Source organism: Chiloscyllium plagiosum, unplaced genomic scaffold (genome assembly GCF_037043375.1).
Source record: "Chiloscyllium plagiosum isolate Xiang-an unplaced genomic scaffold, Cpla_swu_hap1 HiC_scaffold_23, whole genome shotgun sequence".
Taxonomy (NCBI): Eukaryota; Metazoa; Chordata; class Chondrichthyes; order Orectolobiformes; family Hemiscylliidae; genus Chiloscyllium; species Chiloscyllium plagiosum.
Genome location: NW_028270161.1, coordinates 9,107,513 through 9,127,274, shown reverse-complemented (window position 1 = coordinate 9,127,274; position 19,762 = coordinate 9,107,513). Strand labels below are relative to the sequence as shown.

The following is a 19,762-nucleotide window of genomic DNA, read 5'->3' as shown; positions in this document are numbered from 1 at the left end:
TCCATATAACTCGATTAAAAAAAATGATGTTTTATTCTAAATTTGTGGCTTAAATGCGGCCCTTTTTTTCTTACTGTCTTGGGAATGCAGACACAAGTTCACTACATCCTACCAGGTAGATGGATGGATAAGGATCTGCTCAGTGGAGCCGAAACGAATTCTGCACAAATATTTGTGACTTTGATGCTCTTATAAACCCCTGAAATGGATGAGTAACACCCAGGCAACTGAACAGAAACTTATTAAACAGAGCCTGTCAAACGTTCCACAAATCATGAAACAATTGAAGGGCAAGGACTGAACTTAAAAGATTTGTAAATGCTACATTGTGTGTGTGTGCCTGAGCGCACTTTGTGCCTTTTTTTCCTATTAAAAACAAGGCTGCCTTGTTATTATTTTAAATCGACACTGAATTTAAGTTTTATACCAGAATCACTCAGTTAAACTGCGCCGTTTGGAATGAGCCAGCTCTACACGATCCCTGTGTGCACTGGCGAGCGAGTCATTGTCTTTAATAAAACATATGAAAAGACAATGCCAATTTGTCTGAAATGTTTGGGCATGTTTAGGCAGGAGCGTGCCTTGTGTCCCTTTCGGGAGGGATCTCCAATGAGTGGACTTAGGCTGGGAGATTAGGGGATGAAACTCTTGTATCTTTCTAACAATCGAGGTGTGGTGGTCTTTCCCTGGTTTGCAATAAAGCTCTCTTGCTGGGACCCAGCGTTTTCTGCTATTAATCTCGATTTCATTTTCCCAGCAGCGGAATGCCAAGTATATTTTTTAGGACATACACAGATCCACTTTTTTTTAATATAAAGAAGCGACAGACACAATTCAGAAGACGCCTGGAATGTATATTTCTTAAGACGTGTTATTGTAATGAGAACACAGACCCACTAGTCTGCAGTAAGAAACTGCCACATATTTCTTTGCTGATGACATAGACTTCAAGCTGATCCTGTTTAGACAGACACCCGAAACTCTTTGCACCAAACTTTAATCATTCCATATTTCAAAACATCCCCCCTACTCCCAACCAGCCACCCCCTCACCCTCCTGATTTCTTGTTCAAACACCTTTGTGTTTTGAGGTCGGGAAGTGATATTGTTGTGGAAAGCAGTTATCTCGAGCCGGCAGATATCCGGCCGCCTTAGCATAGGAAGTCAGCTTTTTAAATTAAGAGATCAGGGATAGGATGGGGGCAGGGGTGGGGGGAGTGTAAAGAAAGGGCGACCTGCTGCCAAATAAGTGTAGTGCAAATATTTCCCTCCCTCGAAAGGCTTTCCGATCCTAACGAGGCAATGAAAGATTGGAATCCCATTAGTGGGGGGGGGGGGGGGGGGGTGGGGAGCTCAGTCGTTACAAACACCATTTTGACAAGAGGACTACCCTGGGAGCGGGAATGGTCTGGACAAGGGGATAGAATTGATACAATATTAAATGCATGCTGACTGATTTGCAGCTAATGAAAGGAACATTTTTTGTAATTACGGCGATAGGAGAGGGGGAATCCTTGGAAAGAGATTTCAGACTGACTTCTGTAAGGCAGGTTGGAAGGAATCTAATGGCAAATCTCTCACCGTCTTTGGTTCAGACGTCAGCAATGACTGGCTGGAGGCTAGCGGGAAGGGCAGTGTGGTAGTGTCCTTCCACTGAGGCAGGAGGCCCCGGTTCGTGTCATTACATCTCTGACTAGGCTGTTGTAAAAATACCTGGCGAGAAGGTAGATAACGTGGTAATGTCCCTAACTCTGAGCTAGGAGTTCGGGTTCAAGTCCCACCTGTTCCAGAGGTGTGTCATAGCATTTCTGAACAGGAAGGGATATCAGATGGTCAAACGCTGGTCTGGGTCTGTTGTGAACTATAATCAAAGAGCTTTTTTGTGGGTGACTCCTGTTACATGGCGTGGATGCAACGCGTTGAAATAAAAGGCGAAGCAATAATATTATCAACAGAAAACTAATGAACACACTCTCTGTGAACCATTCAGGAAGTCAAATTAAAAATATCACGTCGGGGAATGTGTTACTAAGAATTCAGTTGAATTTCATTTAAAATAATTTTACTTCCATTCCATTTGCTTTCGAATTTGAGACGTGTCCAATCATGAATTAAAGCTTCTGATAATTAAAATGTGTATCTGTGTATGTCTGTGTGTGTATCTATGTGGGTGTCTGTGTGTCTATGTGTATGCCTGTGTGTGTATCTGTGTGGGTCAATGTGTGTGTATCTGTGTGTATATGTCTGCGTGTGTGTCTGCGTGTGTATGTGTGTCTGTGTGGGTTAGTGTGTGTGGGTATATATCTGTGTGTATGTCTGTGTGTGTGACTGTTTGTATGTCTGTGTATGTGTGTCTGTGTGTGTATGTCTGTGTATGTGTGTCTGTGTGGGTTAGTGTGTATCTGTGTGTATGTCTGCGTGTGTGTCTGTTTGTATGTCTGTGTCTGTGTGTCTGTGTGGGTTAGTGTGTATCTGTGTGTATGTCTGCGTGTGTGTCTGTGTGAGGGGAATGTATGCAAAGCGTTGATGTTGACAAAAAGGTGAATATTCTGTCTTCTTTCAGGGTGTCAGAAAGAGAACTAGAAATACCCGCGCGCTTTCACAGCCGCCTTTCCTTTCAAAATATTTGAAGAACTATTTGCAGTACTCGAGGTATCGTGTCAATTTCCGCAACTCACCCCCTCCCCCCCCCCCCCCCAAAAGAAACATCTTACTCTAGATCAGGAAATGAAAAGCTGCTGTTTGATCATTCGATCCCCTGCTACGCACCAGTCTCCTCTTGGGTTTGATGAGAGGTCGGTTCTGGCCGTTCATTTTGTGGTACAGACCGCAAGCATTACACAGATAGTGCCCAGTGCCGTCCCTCCTCCACAAGGGGGTAGAGGTGGCTCCGCAGTTCACGCATTCTCGACCTTCTAAAACAAAATCACAAGCCAGTTACTTGCAGTCGCTTTAACACACCACAGTTGATGAGATGATTTTTTTGCTTTGTTTGTTTAATTCGGCTGGAAATGCATGCTGTATTTGTGTCACTTTACAGCAACGCTGTCCATTGGATTAAACCAATAGCCACATGTGGCTAATTGGAAATCCAGATGTGGCTAATTGCCTTTCTACTTAGTAAATAAAACATGAATAATAGGTACCGTTCTTGGACATGTGAGCTCCACATTCATGAATGTTTTAACCTTTTTGTGCGTTTGTTGGTGGGAAAAAAAGCGAAAAGCAAAAAAGGTGTGTGTGTGTGTTTTCGTCCTTCTGACTAATTTAGTTTTTCTGACTAATTAACATCCCTAGTTTATAAGTGTAAGCAGATGTTTGTTAAGTAGATATACACATATGAAGTATGTGTGTCTGTGTGTGTATTCACGTATTTTGTGCTAAAATTATTGCATGTGACAACCTTGCCCAGTCAGCAATTCTAATTTACAGTGTACGTGCAGAGGTTTAAATTTATCTTTTTAAAAAAAGGTGCATCAGTAACATCCAACCCATATCACTGTATGCAGTACATCCCTTTACAACAGTATCAACAACAGCCTAAATACTGTGTCTAAATGTATATTTAGTTGTATATACCAAATACAATGCGCATATTGTAAGTTTACACATTTTTTACTTTACGTGAATGGATTATACAGTTGGACACTTTTCATAACACTGTTAGATAGACATAGTGACTGCTTTTGATTATTGCGTTTGTAAAATGATGAAGGTTATGTTATAATATTGAAAATCAAAAGTGAAATAGCCCCTTTATCAAAGCCACCTCTGTAACCCAAGTTGAAATCTTCCTGCTTTCTGCTATCTCATGGTAATCTCACAGTTGCTTGCTCCCAGTGTAAGCGACCGGGCCCTTTGTTTTTGTTTATCTTTGGACTCATCACATTATAAAAGTCCTTGTGAAATGATTTAGCATTACTTCTAGCCGTTAGTACTTTTCATTGCTCTTTTAAAATGATCCTTTATTTAATTTCTACATAATGTGCCTGGCGCCACAGAGGACATCAAAGTACGGAAGAGCTGATTCTAACTCACTTTTTAGGCAAATATTTGCAATGCAATAAGCCCAAAATTACATTAGGCTGAGTGCAGTCTTTAACTTGTAGCTTAGGATAGCTTGTTAAAACTATTTGTAAACGCTCGCGAAAGGTTATTTTCTAAACTTTAATGTCTGCTGTTTATTGCAGGGCCAATAGGTAAATAAATGAGTAATTTACAGACATTGGTGGATTGCTATAATGCACAAAAATGGCGTAACGGAATATTTGTCAGTCTTATATTAGCCAACTTCATGGGAGTGAGCAATATGTGTGTTGTTAGCGTGAACAGATTATATTAATAATGTTAACAATATGATGAATGTACATACCAACACGCACAAAAAATAAAACAGTGGATATTTGTACATTTCACAGTTTTCAATAAATTGCAAGACAATAAAATGCCATGGATACTGGAAAAATTTTGAGATGCAAAAATGTCAACTGTGCTAACGCTGGCTGTCTCCATCAGTATAGCAAAAAATGCACATCAACTATTGTGACACTATGTGAGCACTCCTAGCTGTTGACAGTTGACATCTTTTTTTTGACAATCATATGCCATTGACTGGACAATGTCCTGACCTACATAAAGTCGCACACCTATTAAAATGTCGAATGCACATATCCCCAGTTCACTACAGCTTGAGCGGTCAACTTCCAAATGGTGCAATTTACAGTCACGAAGTATTTTTTCGCGATCCCCTGAAAAAACAGAAGGGGAACGGTCAATGCATTGCTTATTTATTCTGTATGTCAGTCTGAAGAATGGACTCAGACACATTAAAAGGGACTTTTGTGCATTAGATTTTTTAATAAACATTCAAAAAAGGGAGGGGGGAAGGATTATCGGGATCAACCCTGACGTGTCTTCAAATTCAAAACATTATCATTTTCACAAGTCCAAACTTCGCTGCAAATCAAGACCCACTTGGAGCTGAGCAGAACGTTAAGACACGAGTCAGTAATTGGCTAGTTTGGGGGTTAATATTGAACACTGTCAGACTGAAAATAAAGCGAGCTTGAACGGACAGTACTGGCAGCTAGAGGGGACAGTGCAGAGGTGTATTTTTTTTTGAAGAGTTGGTGTGTAGTAAGGGCTGTATGGGGTGGGCGGGGGAAGAGGAGGAAATGAACACGTCCCGTTGTCTTAGTACCAGTGCTTCTAAGTTCCACTTGGCGCGTGTACGCGGTGTCAACCACAAAAGTTAATTGGTAATATCACAGCTACAGATATTTTTGTCCTTTAAAGCTTTTTTTTCTGCACTATCACCTTCAACTTATAAGTCACAAACTTTCTCTCCCCTCATTTTGCCCCCTGATCGTGTCTCTTCGGGCCTTGTCACTCTTTCGCATCACAGTGAATCGTTACAGACTGTGCACAGAGTATTGAGTAAAGACGTTGAAAAGAGGCATCCGCACCCTAACCGCAAGCTCTAACCGTTTTTCCAAAAGTTGCAGCTTGACACACTCTTTCTACAGAAGAATACAGACGTAAGGCACCCTACTTTGAACCAAAAAAAAAACACTCCTAGCCTTTTACCTTCAACTATTAGCATCCATTTTCTTTAAAGGAAAAAAAGGAAGAGAATATTGTTGCGCAAATAACCTGCTCTCGATTTGGTTTTTCCAAACCGCAAATACCTAACCTAATGCATTTTAAAAGTCTCCCATAAGCACTGTGAAAAAAAATACATCAGACTGAGGACAAAAGTGACCTATTTTTAAACATGTTTTTTTCTCTCCTAGCGTGTATCAACTTACGCCTGTCTGCTGCCACATACAACACTACAAGAACGGCTTTGTAGAAATGCTGCTGATGCAAGTCATTTTCAATAAATTAGCCCCAGGATCTAATCTCCCAGACAAATAGATATTAATCTCACAGTTATCCCAGCAACGTCCATTGTAGGACTGTTGAAGAACATGTTGGTGACACCCTCCGGTCAACGCTCTGAAACATTGTTCCAATTCGTGTTTTGATAAACTCCTCATATCGCTAAAGAAATAACAATACCTAAAAAAAAGTTGCTGAACAGAAAAACCACTTCTATGTTCTTCTGTGGGATCTACTGTGGTTTCTATACCCATTGCATAACGCGTTATTACTTAACGAGTAGAGGTCTTAATGAAGACATGTAGCATTCAATTTCGCCCATAAATGCTCATTTTTCTACTTTGTTCTTTCACTCTGAATGTCTGGTTCCTGCCTTAATTACAGCAAGTGTCAATAGCCGCCTGCATGATCTGAGGCTCAGTTGATTATTCAATCACCGACAGTATGGCAGTTAATAGTTGTATAAGTCTTCCCCCCACCAACCCACATCCACCTCTCCCTCTCTTTCTTTAACTGCTTTGCAGTTTGGCCTGTGCCTGTAGCAGGCGGAATCTATTAAAGTTCACAGCTCTGGATAAACAATGAAACTGTCGCGTGCATCAGTCTGAAAATAATTGGATTAGCTAAAACACAGAAACCCGAAAAGGGCCAGTCTGCTTGTCCCAGTCCCATTAACTGCTCCGCGGATAGAGTTCAGGGAAGACCGATCGAAATCACCAGGATCGCTGGCTCACAGCAAAACCAGCACTAGATTAAATCCAGCAGTAAAAAGGCACATCACAGAATAGGCTTGCTAAAAATCACCGGCTGCGGTTTTGTTTTTTTTTAGCAAGGTGCAAAGTTTAATGGGAAAGACGTTGTTTCTGTTTCAAAGTCTTCAGGTTGGTCGAGTAACAAACTGACATCTGAGCGCCCATTACAATTGACAACCAATCTGTGATTGACTATACCTGTGCTGCTCAATCAGGAAATGGGAGGTGTGACTTGATTTTAGCACAGATAGCTTATTTATTTCCAGTGTTGAGGTTTGAAAGTTGGATCAATACAATAATATTCATTATTGTATTCCACACTAAAATAGTTTAGTATTTACATGTGCATAAGTTTTCGTGTGTGCATTTGTGGAAGTATTTGGAGGAATTTTAGGATTCAACTTCGAGCTATTCAGAACAAGATTGTTCCTTTCTAGGTTTTATTACTAATAATGATATAATCACAGGATGATTTGTATTATTGCAAATGTGCCCTATTTCCTTTTAATTGTAAGCGAACACTAACCCCTATTGGTGAGTGTAATGGTTTACTTGTTACAAATTCAAAGGAAATTTTCAATTGGTTAAAAAAAATCAGTTTAATTCAAATGTAAGTCAGATTGGGACTTTAGGTCCCTTAAAGTGGCAGGTATTTTACACATTGCATGCATTTATTGAATCACGCCAGTGTAGCTTTCTAAGCAATTGACATCTGTTTGTGCACCCTTTTCCAATGGTTAAACACTTGTTCTTCCAATCATGAGTTCACATTAACTTAAATAATTCTGGATTAATATCTAACTCATAATTATCTAACTAAATAGCAACTGATTTCTACGTGATAAGCATGCAAGAAAGTTGATCAATTTGATATAGTAAGCTTGATTTCACAGTGCCTCCAGATGTTTCTGTGAGCACCACATAGCTAGATGTCTTGTTCGGTAAGAAACAGAGTAAAGCTTACCTGTGCTGGAACGTGCTTTTGGTCTTGATTTGGAAGGAAAGCCCGGGGGAGATCCTCCTAGCAGGCTGCCAGATTGGAAGAGGCTGGAACTGTATTCAGGGACGTAAGGTGGGTAAGAGGCCAGAGGGTGATGGGCTGAGGATGAGCACCCTCCTAATGCCATGCTGCTTCTGGGGTGAGAGGATCCTGTCTCTAACTTCATGCCCTCAGCCAGGGACACCTGGTACTTGATGCACTCCTTGTCTTCCTGGCGGCTGGAACTGGTTGACCCAGGGGTGGAGATGGTTGGGTCAGGGGAGACATCCTTGGGAGGGGTAGGAGGGAAGGTGAAGAGGTGAGGGCTGGAGTGTCCTGCTGACAGGGAGGCTGATGAGGATGGAGGGTAGACAGAAAGAGCTCCTGGGGAGCTGTGGTGGAGTGGAGCCTTGCTGAATGCACTCAGATTCCACGGAGAAGCATTATGATGGGAGGCCAGGGCTTTTCCTCCATCAAGCCAGGACAGAGAGCCATGAAGCAGAGGAGGGCGGCAAACCTGACTCCCTAAAATGACAAAATAAAATTGCGGATCAGTAAACATAGCATTTCACCCAAACCCCTAAACTGACATATCATTGACAGCACAATTCCAAGTTTAGCAACTTCTTTTTCAATTCTAACACCTATAAATGGTTTAGCTTTTGATAGTTTATATTAAAATTAGTCACGGAGCAGGAGAATCGACGTTTCGGGCATGAGCCCTTCTTCAGGAATACCTGAAGAAGGGCTCATGTCCGAAACGTCGATTCTCCTGCTCCTTGGATGCTGCCTGACCTGCTGCGCTTTTCTAGCAACACATTTTCAGCTCTGATCTCCAGTATCCGCAGTCCTCATTTTCTCCATTAAAATTAGCCTTTTTCACTACTTGGTTTTAATAATCCCAAATTCATCCTTAACTACATTTTCAAAAAAGAAATCAAGCACAATGAGTTGACACAAAGAAGCATTTTGCTTCCTTTTAAACAAAGCTAAGCACTTTGTATAGCATTCTGTTTGACCATAAGCATTCTTTTATACAGTGTACTGCACCGACTATGGTCGATCACTCGCTTGGGAAGAACTGACCAATGTGAAATCCAGATATATCATTTTAGATACAAAATGTTGTTTGTATAATATTTGGTGTGCGCGCCACACACAAAAAAACACTCAAAGTGGGAACTCAGAAATAAAAGCCCATGAAGGTACCTTCAGTTTACAATGTATACAGTTTTCACCCAGCTACAACTAAACCTGTCACGGACAAACACCGCAAGTGACAGTATTTAAACGTATTCAACAAGTCACGAAATGAACGCCCACGCTGCAAATGGTCGCAAAGAAAGCACATTATTTAGGGAGACCAAGCTCAGAAATGTCAAATTTCGCGATAAGTAACACTAAATGGAATAATCCCCAGGCGACTGGAAAACTTGGGAATGGGATATTTGTGTAGAGACTAAAAGACTATTACATCCGGGAAGAACTCGCACTAAACTCGCCCCTCTTTTTAAACATTTCGACCGTTCGGATCAAGAAAGGGCAGCACAATTCATTTTATTTCTATATCCTCAGTGATTAGCAAAAGTAGTTGGAATAAAGTTGGAAAGCGAATAAAAAACTTGTCAGAAGTGTCAGTTTGCAAGTTATCAGTGGAGGCCTTTAAAAATAAATCTCACTCAAAAGACAAACTGATGCGTCTGCTCTTCTACACTGAAACGTGTGCGTGGCTACAGGCACAATGCAGCCCGACAGTTAACGCGTAAACTGCTAACTTCTCACCGTGGTGCGGTGGTGGATATCTCTGCACGGTGGCCCGGACCGAGTTTCCATAGTATGATGCGACGTGATTCGCTTGGCCATCAATGTTGAAAAGTACATCCACTTCTTCGGACGGGAGATAGGGCGCAGAGTCCACATACCCATGCCCCAAGCCGGGGTGGTGAGAGTCAGGATGTTGTCCATTCAACACGGCGGGATGATGGTGAGTCATCCAGCGAGGCTGATCCACTTCCATTGCGGTGAACCTTCGAACGCAACCCCCTTATTGTGCGTTTGGCGTGTTCCTCTCTGTGATTACAGTCCCGGTCCCCTTTCCAAGTCTCTTTTTTTTTCAGTTTACAGAATCCACTTAAATTAGATCCTTCGGCGCTGCTTTCTCATACACCTGTACAGTGGGGTGGGGTGGGGGGGGGGGGTGGAAGAGAGAAAGAGAGAGACGAGAGAAAAGCGAAGGTTACTTTATTCGAAACTGACACCTGACCCTTCCTAAAGTGTTGGGGGGGGGGGGGGGCAGAGAAAAACAAGTAAGTCTAAAATCGAAACTAATTTAAAACGACCGAGAACACTGAAGGTCCCGCATCGCTGAATGCGAATAAAGTTATTAACTGAAGAAGGAACATTAAAAAAAGTGATTAGTTCCATTGCCTGAATCCACTTGGTATCCAATACAGCCCCTAAACACCTTTAACCAAACATTAACCATGTAAATCCCTAATCAATAAGGGTCTGCTAAATTTAAGCCTTAACGCTGTTTAATTCCAGTTTTGTGCTGCAATATTTGATTCTTTTTTTTCAATAAATGAACTATTCCGCAACGCATTCGCCCTTTCAAGTGATGGGCTGGTTCGTTCTGTCATTTTGGGGGTTTTCAAAAGGACGAGTAAGAAGCGCAGAACGAACCTTAGCTGTTCCTTCGCTGTCTCTCAGGAGGCTGTGTCAGTCGCGCACATGAGCGAGGGCTGGAGGAGCCTGAGCTGATCAGATGGTGTTTATGTCCCGGTTTTTTTTCACAGTGAAGGCATTCTCTCTGAACTGGCGGATGGCGCCAGTCGGCTCTTACTGCACGGCGCGTCGGATCTTAAAAACAACCCACCCCCTCGCGGCCAATCACAGCCCTCCTACACCACCCCCCCCCCCCCTTTCAAGCACCCCGGGGGCTCAGGCCCCGCCCACCCACAACACAACCCCATTCCTGATTGGTCCGTCCACGGGCCCTCCCCATGGTGGAAGGAAAGGCCCGCCCCCTTCCCCCCTCCAAGCCCACCCATTGGCTACTCCTTGGCAGCTATTGTCAGAGGGTTGGAACGAGGAGGGGCCGAATGGAGGGTTTTTTTTCCCCTCTCCCTTTGAACAATCAGAGGAAGTCTCCTCCTCCAGAGGCAGAGTTGATTAATGGAAAAGGTTTGTGGCGTGTTGGGGACGGTGGGGTGGCTGCACAAGTCAGAGTTTATTGGTAAACTACAAATGCCAATCATACCGCTTCCGCAATGTAACATTGTCCCAACGCCCTCTACACCCCCTCCCCAAAAATGTCATTCAAAAATGACCATTTTTAATTTAAAAGACCTTTTTTTAAAAAAACAGAAAAGAGACTGTTCGTGCTGGGATTTTTTTCTTATCGGAGATGTACTCCGAACACGTAGAGATTTGGTACGTGAAAGCATAACCATGTTCACTCTTTAAATCTTTCCATTTATAATGAACAGCATCTGGGCGCTTTAAAATCCTTGAGAATTCAGATCCGACACGAAAAGACTAAAGTATACATTCACATGTGAAGAAAGTAATAAAATATTAATTCACGTGTGAACAGACGCACTGTAAATGGCAGGTAACTGTCCGTAAAGGGAAAGGTCAGATTCTGCATGTCAGAAATCGGGAGAGCGACAGCAACTTGCATTTATGTAGCGTCTTTCAGCCGATAAACGTCCTATTGTGCCTGGCGGGAGCTTTGTCAAGCACAGGATCGACAGAGAGACCTCCACGTGAAACGACATTACGGCAGGTAACCAACACCTTGGTCAAAGAGGTAAGTTTGATGGAAGGTCTTAGAAGGGGTTGGGGGTGGGGAAGAGATGGAATGCCAAGCCGTAAATGCTGCGGGTAGAGATAGACCTCCCTCGTCAACCTGGTGCGGAGATATTGTGACATGTGTCTGGAGCAGGTGAACGCAGACCTCCTGGTTTAAAGGTAGGGACACTGCGCCAACAGGAGTAGGTAGCGACAGACAGAATCAAGGCATCGGGAATGAGAGGGAAAATCACTTTATTTCGAAATTGGGAAAGGCACTGGAGGTCCGTATATGAAATGACAGGTGATTGGGAGCCCCCTGTTCTCTCGGGATTGAATCGTGTCAGGTAGGCGCAGTGCCTAGCACTGGGGGAATCATTCCAGTTGACTGCATCAGAATAGGAGGGCCGCGGGCTGGTATTTAGAGTCTAATTCCCAGGCCGGCTGCACGGGCTGACAGTATGTAATTGGGGAAATGGGAGGTTGTTCTTTTGATGCTCTGCATTTTACTGAAATGGCCAGCCATGCCGACGCCACTTGCCGTGACGTCATTAGCTGAATAAATAGCCAGGAAATGAGGCAGTGAAGAGGGAATTTCAGTCAGAAGGGCCAGCGGAAGCGACATGCCACAGAACATATAACATAAATTTGTTTAGGTCAGAGAGCGAATATTCTTCACTTGGATCAAAGATTTCTTTTTTTTTCATGGGGGGGTAGTGGGATTTTACTTTCCCAAAGTTGACTTGTGTCCACAAGCCTCCTTAATGCACCGGGATCTGGAGATTCTGACATGCATCATTTGTTAACCAACCACAATCATTTGACCAGATTGCAATTCACTGATTAAGAACCAACGGGGGACAATTTCGGAGCCGAAAATGCACTGGTGCTCCCCCCCCCCCCCCCGTCCCTTCTGAGACATGTAAACTTCACTGTACAGTGAGTGGAGAATCCAAATAACGCCCAGTTCGAATTCAGTCACTGCACAGAGGGCCCGGTCAGCCAACAAAAAATGTTTTCACAAATGCCATTTATTTCAACCAATTTTCAAAATCATCATTCAAAACTCGCGTGACCATGTCACCATTTTGTCCTCTCAAAAAAATCTTTGCATTCCTTTTTGAATTAATTTGAATAATCATTTGGAAGGGGATTAATATCACGGTTGATTTTACCCGTGATACATCGTTACAAACAGTGCATCTTTACTGCCTATGCTCTCAAAGGTCTGTTTTAGTAAAGGGACCGCTGCTCTATTTGTCAAGAGGTCTTCGCACTAGTGAGCTTTTCTTTTTCATTATGATCTTTTGTGTATCCCCCGCCGCACCTCTCTATCATGTTTTCAGAAACCTTCCCAGGCTAGCAAATGGTACCGAGTGAAGCTAAAGATCTCGCGAAGCGCTCCACAGGCCAAACAAATGCACGTAAAGTTGTCACGTTTGTGTTAACTTGCTCATGCCCCCTTGTGTGTCGAGTGTAAGTTAAACGGAGATTATAAACCCGAGTCTAGCCCAGGGTTCGGGACGAGTGAATCTACCCGTTCCCTAATGCACCACTTCCTCACTGAATGCTGACCATTGTGTGGGTGATCTGTTTAACCTCCTGTCCATCCTCACGCTGCAGGTAGTAGCTTAGTAAAGCCTAGCAAGCCCCTAGTAGTTAAAGGGGAGGTTTATGGATGAGTAATGTCAACGGGAACAGCCGGTACTGTAATTACAATCTATGGACCATAATTTATTGAGGCGACCACACACCATTTGGGCAAGACAAACAAATTTGGTCATTTCGGTAGCTCGCGACCAGGAAATGTTGCATTTCACCGTGTTTTTTAAACTCTCATTGCAATTATAACTTTAAGAAGTCTCTGAAGAAGACCTTTGTGTGAGTGTGTGTGTCTTTGGTTAATATGCTTTCGCTGTCTCTGAAATCCCGCCCAGTTACATGGTGTGTACTGATTGACAGAAGCAGAGCTAATGTGCGCCATTGTTTCAACAATTAAGCGCAAAAAAACATACAATTGTGTATTTTTGGGGGGAGGAAATGCTTCATTTTGATTTGAATTTTAAAAGGCGCGCCACTGCAATTGTTATCGGTGTTATCTCCCACTCCAAAGAACACATAAACACACACACACACACACAAGACGCCTTGGGAACATTATTCTTCGATTCACATCGATCTTTTCGTAAAGCCTGAGCAGCATGTTTGTTGTTGGGTTGTGATCAGGCACCGTAGCGGAGATAGACCACGTGTAAACCGGGCCGATCCTGACTCGTCAGAAATGACTGTTTAATTAACCGACTCACAGTTGCCCTGTGCTGATTGCGGTCGGGTTTGATCTTCTGTCTCAATCTTCCTCTGATATTCGGTTCAATCACCGCTCCCCGTACAGGTAAAGTTATATAAATAGCCCGTGGCGAACGCACAGGGTTATACTGGGGACACAGAGCCTGGCCTCAAGGCAGAGTTAACTAGCAAGAAAAACTTCAGACATGGAGACTAACTTATATTAATGACTGAGATCCGTTCAAACCAATGAATGGGCTTAGTTGGCATCTAAGATACAGGGTGGAATACTTTAAAACCAGTTATTGATATAACTGACAGATTATAATCAGTATCTCTTTTAAAGTTTTTTTTTATATATGTAAAGCTTTTAAACCAAAATGAGATCATACAATTCGTTAGTCCTTCCCTGGGTGTCATATATTCTCTTTCGGATTTTAATTACAGCGTCCTTTCGTTAATTTGTTCAGTGGCACATCTCTTTCTAAAGCGTCCAATGATATAAACCAGGGATTTTCTAGATTTATAGAACTGATCTGACATTCACAAGCGAACGGTTTGGTTAAAGAAAACGAGACATCTGTAGGCACAAAGGACAGGCTGTTATTTATTGTCCACCTCACTTCGCCAGAACATTCTTATTTAAGTGTTAATTCGATTCTTATCAGATTTATCACTTACAGAGGGAGTAAAGGTGTTACCATGCTGATAGATTTATACTTAAATGGGTGACACACAGGAGAAACGCGTTTTCATCAGAAAATTGATCAACGCGATGTTCAGACGAAATAAAAAAAAGAGCAGCGCAAAATGACTAATCGGTGATTGTACCATAGTTTTACAGAGAGAAAGAAATGTTCGAGATATTGTGAAAATGTGCCTATAATGATGTGTTACCGTCTGGATCCAGGGTGAGTGCGTTTGTGTGTGTACACACGTGTGCCTGTCTGTGTGAGGGAGAGTGTATGTGTGTGTCTATGTGTATGTGTGCCCGTTTGAATCCACCCGTGTGTATGTGTTTGTGTGTATATGCGCGTGTATGGCTGTGTAAGCCTGTGTACGTGTGCCTGCGTGTACGTATATATGTGCGTGTGTGTGTGATTAGCTGTGTGACTCTATGTGCCTGTACATATACTTGCGTTTGTCTATGTGTGCATAAGGAGGGGAATGTGTGAGTTTGTGTGTTCGTGTCAGTTTATGCGTTTGTGTATATGCCTGTGTGTGTAAGGGGGGAATGTGTGAGACTATGTGTGTGTCTATGTGCGTGTCAGTCTGTGTGAGTCTATGTGCTTGTCTATGTGTGTGTGTAAACCCCTTCCCTGTGCGTGTGAACGTTCAAAGCAATGACTTGTCAATTTCAGGTTTCACGTTGGTAAGTTCCGGTGAGTTTCACTCTTTGATTCACTCCGACTTGTTTCTATCTTAAGGTAGCGAGCATTCTATTAATACCAATTTAGGTTGGATTTACCGCAGATTCCTAATAACAGTTTCTCTTTGTTAAAACAAAACGTGTTGCTTTTTTAACCCGAAGAGAAAGACAGCCTCTCTCATCTAAAGAAGTAAATTTAAGAAATAAGAAGGGGGAGTTTTGAGGTCAGTTCGATTTTGGATTGAGTAACGTGTTGGTAAAGGGAAATCTAGCCACAGTTCTTTGTCCTATCAGTGATATAAAAGAGCAGATCTGACCATGTTCATTGTGCTGATGGGAGAGTTGCTAAAGTCAGTTTTATTCTCAAAATTTGGCGAGCCAGTGCCTGAGAAATTGGGTAGAAGTCTGGAAATCCTGCTGGAAGCTGAACGAACCCACACACAATGGTACCTTTTTGGTATTGGATCAAGGAGGGCGAAGAATCTCGTTGAGTCACAACCTTCCACAATTTTCCAGAATAATCAATTTACAATTTTGCAAGTGCTTTAAATCAAAAGCAGAATTACGTTCTGTGTGAGAATGGAGCCAGAATGTGTCAGCTCCTTCTTCACCATATTGTCTTAAAAGACAATAGAATTGTTCTAGTGGCTGCCTGTGTCCAGAACAACTCTTGACACTCTGTTGAAAGGCGAGCATTCTCGGAAAAACAAATACTTCGTCCTAAGTCCCAACATATGGCATTAATATTGTGTCCCAGCATTGTCTCTCGCCTTCCCTGAAACACTTAATACGTATTTGAGCTGATGTTTTGTTTTAAGTTGTCCGGTTTACTGTCATGGGGCAGCTCGTCATTGTATTTCCTTTTGACAGAATGAGGGATGGAGGGGAGCTGGTCGGAGCTATTGACACATCTCTCTGGCTTTGTCAGGGAGAAGACTCGACCTGGCATATACTGAGATAGCGGCCAATGACTGCGCGGAGATAACTCCGACAGTCGATTCTGAACTCAAGTGTTCTCCCCCTTGAGTATTCGGAAGGACCTATCGCCTCTCACAGGTGACACGGTGTATGTTTAATGTAGCAGGTTAGAGAATGAAAGCGCCGACAGTTAGAACTGGAACACCCCCCCCCCCCCCCCCAACCCCTCCGTTTTTAATTTATCCTCAATTTTAAGAAGTTCGACCGAATGACAAGGGAGAAGTGCACGCTCTATTATTCTGCAGACTTTGCATGGTTCATCGCAAAGTTTGACTGGTCAATGAGCTCGCGCTACCAGGAAACAAAAGAACTGCGGATGTTGGAGATCTGAAACAAAAGCAGAAATTGCTGAAGAAACTCAGCAGGTCTGGCAACATCTGTAAATGCTGACTTTGGCCAGCAATTTCGGTGGTTTTGATTTAGAGCTGTATCTGTCTCAGACTTTTTCCACATTCTCTCCAGATGCGCTGGGACTCCGCAGTCTATTCACGGGATTCTTTGCTGTTTCCCAAGACAGTCATTTAGCGATGACATTTTAACAGCGTCCAATTTTAAAAATAAACTAACCAGAAATATTTATACATTTAAAGGATAAGCGGTCAGATTGCCGGCCAGATCAGGAGCACGGCGAACTGATCGTTTATCTGTTCTGGGTTAATTTCAAAGAAGAAAAACCTGTTATGTGTCTGTGCTCAGTCATTTCCCCCTTATTTTGATCTGTACGCCATAGTAAGTTTGCAGTTTCACAAACAGCATCTCTCTCTCTCTCACACACACACACACACACAAGTGTTACTCCTGTAATGTCAGAAGAACGGCAGCTGAGAGAGAGAGATAAAAGGCTGAGTCGAAGGTGGAAGTGCAGAGATAGCTGTGTGTGAGACTTCAGAAAGAGACGGGAGCGGGGGAATAACCAGATACACTGCCTTCCATTCCAATGGCTTCATTCTTTCCAAAGTAACCAGATAAACGAGTAACGTTTTGTTAAATTCGATGAACCACGATTGCCCTAAATGATGATAAATTGAAATCCCCGATAGAAATTCAAATCTATATGCCCCATTACCATATTATTTTATCCTCAGGAATGATATTTCAAAAGTTACACACATGTAAATGTACATGTTTGTCTCCGCACATTATGTGTACACATTCTAACACCGAGGAAACCAAAATCCATCCGTAAATGCACACACATGAGGATTGTCGACAAGTCACATACACAAGCAGATACAGAATAAATGTAAAGTCCACTTACAGATGTTCCCGCTGACAAGTCTGTAACGAGGAGGTAGAGAGCGCTTTTCTGAAAGAGTGAAATGAACATGAAATTGATCAGTATATTTTTGTTTGCAAGGAGACAGTACGGCTGTGAGGTGACGACCTTGCAGCGTGACCCTCAACCTCCAGTTTCTCTTGCTCCATCAGGGCTACTGAGTACACTGGCCCAGTCCGGAGCAGCTCCCAATCATGAGGAGCATTTTACAGAAAATGTCTCATTGTCACACAGCAGGAAGGCTCCTGAACAAGCCGCAGTGGATTTTACCATTCGCTGACAGCGTGCTTGGCGACAGGCAGCGCAATTTACCTGCTAACCATCTCCCCCACCACCCCCCGCCCAAATTAGATTTAATTCCGGTTCATAAATTCCGCCGTAGGATACCATTAGGATCAATCAGACTCTAATATTCATCATTCACAAAAAAAAACAATTTGCCGAGGTTCTAATCTGAGGATAGTTTCGAGATGGAGTTAAAATGAATGACTCGTATTTTAAGTAACACCAGCACGGGCGATAGTCAATGCCTTATGAGCGTTTTGCTGTATCTTTCAGGTTAGAGGCCAAGTTAATTAAGCTGTTCCTTACCCCCGTGCTGTTCTAACAGTGCATTTTTTTGTTATCTGCAACTTTGTTTATCTCACCCCTCAATGTTCATTAATGGTGGTCCCTTCCAAAACAGGAGAATGTGGTCTAACCCCCAATCCCCGCCTCCACTCCGCAGCAGTTACCCCGCTTTCTCATATGCAGGTACTGTATAATATTTATTTGATACGAGAGCAATTTCTAGAGCGTCCCAATTCGAGTAGTTTCGAGCAAATAGGAACAAATATAGGCTACTTTCACCCACTGCATTTCGACAATGGATATTGATGAGATCAGTTATGTTGGGGAAAGGTATTCATTGCTGGATTCAAATGAAGTTCTGACGAGATTTAATTCGAAGGTCAAAATCAGAAATTCATTCCCATGAGTTTCGCCTAACGCACATAATTACTCAAACGCTGCTTTTTTTTTCTAGAGGAGGGGTGGTTGGGGGGGGGGGGGGGGGGATGGAAGACGCATAATGCCGTGTTGTCTCAGATTAATTGCACTCTGAGCGTATTTTCACTGTTAGCTTTGAGTATTGGCGCCTTAATTCCAACCAAACCCACTTAGGTGTAAACCGCATCATTTGGTTGGTTTGCAAAGTAATTGATATCCTGAACTGACTCCCGAATCAAACTGTAAAATCGACCTTGGACTGACAATTTAATTCTGAACGGAATTCACAGAAATAGCAACAATACAGCAAGTGAGGGAGGGGGGGGGGGGGGTGTTCCTGACGCTCAGAGGCTCAGAATACAGTGCGATCTCAGTAGTTGTCAGGGACCTTATTCTCATTATATTATTCTCGATTTAACGAACTGTTCAAGAATGCCATCCCTCCGTTTGAGTGCCTGTGGAGTTCGGCCTCACTCCACGTGGGGAAGACGTTGAAAAAATATAAATATTTACTGACCTCTTGAGCTCTTGTGTGGAGTCTGGCGCTAGCAACTCGCTGTGTTTTTTTTTCCTGATCTCTCTCCCAAAACTTATCGCCTCGTGACAGACAGACGAGCAATGTGCAATTATAGCTCGACTCGCTATTTCAATCAGACCAAACTCTGCATTCAGCCGTAAAGCCAGCCTCTCGAGTTCTCTTCCGGGTTGTTAAGGTAGCTCAGGTCAAGTCGCTGACTGACCATCCACGAAAAACGACTAAATTCACAGTTAAATGGTATTCAAATAGACGGGGGCGGGGAAGGGTTGGCGGGGGAAGCTGTTGGTGCAGAAAAAAACCCAGCAAACGTGTCGTTTTATAAACGCGTTGGTGATGTAAGAACTGGTCTCTTCCAAATGCAAATAATTTCACGCTGCTTGTTTACTGTCATTTCAATGTTGCAAAAGCAGAAAGACAGGGTTTAAAATGTCCAGGAACGAAAAGTCTTGTCAGTTCTATTAGCGGAATCTACCTTCTCACCAAATCCACTTCGATGCTTTTGATTGTTTAATGTAATCTCTGCATCACTTACCTGCTCTCGAGCATGAATCTCACTCTGCCTTAAACGAAGACACGAGTGAATGAAATACACGGGCCGGTCCTTAGTATTTGCATGATTTTACCTGACTATTCACACCAAACTTTCTGAGGGAGCATGTTCAGACACTGGGAGTGTGACCGTGTTTGAGAAGGCAGAGCCCTTTAAGCGAACAGTATTCTTGGAGGTATCCGTCAAACGGACAGGGGAATGCTCCTAAATGCACTGCTTTGGAATCGATGTCTTTAATGAAAAGATAATCTTTCAAAAGTGTTGCTGACTGATGGTATCTTTGCAAAGAAAAAAAATGTGACGATTTTGTTACAGTGAGAGTAGGGATTTGGTTTTTCCACACGACATTCAAACTGAATTTTGAGGGGGACATGAC

General features: G+C 42.9%; 1 protein-coding gene across 5 annotated transcripts in view; it reads right to left on the bottom strand.

The window, feature by feature from the left end:
• Window positions 1-18,917, bottom strand: part of gata3 (GATA binding protein 3) — a 29,059-nt gene extending 10,142 nt beyond the window's left edge. Inside the window, exons 1-6 of one of the 5 annotated variants that reach the window (XM_043714108.2) lie at window positions 18,816-18,917; window positions 17,294-17,341; window positions 9,393-9,777; window positions 7,596-8,135; window positions 4,646-4,747; window positions 2,769-2,914 (exon numbers count right to left, since the gene is read on the bottom strand). In XM_043714108.2, the coding sequence (XP_043570043.1) occupies window positions 2,769-2,914; window positions 4,646-4,747; window positions 7,596-8,135; window positions 9,393-9,627 (1,023 nt within the window). In that variant the 5' untranslated portion in view covers window positions 9,628-9,777; window positions 17,294-17,341; window positions 18,816-18,917. Of the gene's footprint in view, window positions 1-2,768; window positions 2,915-4,645; window positions 4,748-7,595; window positions 8,136-9,392; window positions 9,778-10,292; window positions 10,449-17,293; window positions 17,342-18,815 lie in introns of those variants that run through there. The other 4 variants (XM_043714109.2, XM_087999358.1, XM_087999359.1 and 1 more) reach the window with 4 other exon arrangements.
• Window positions 18,918-19,762: the final 845 nt, after the last annotated feature.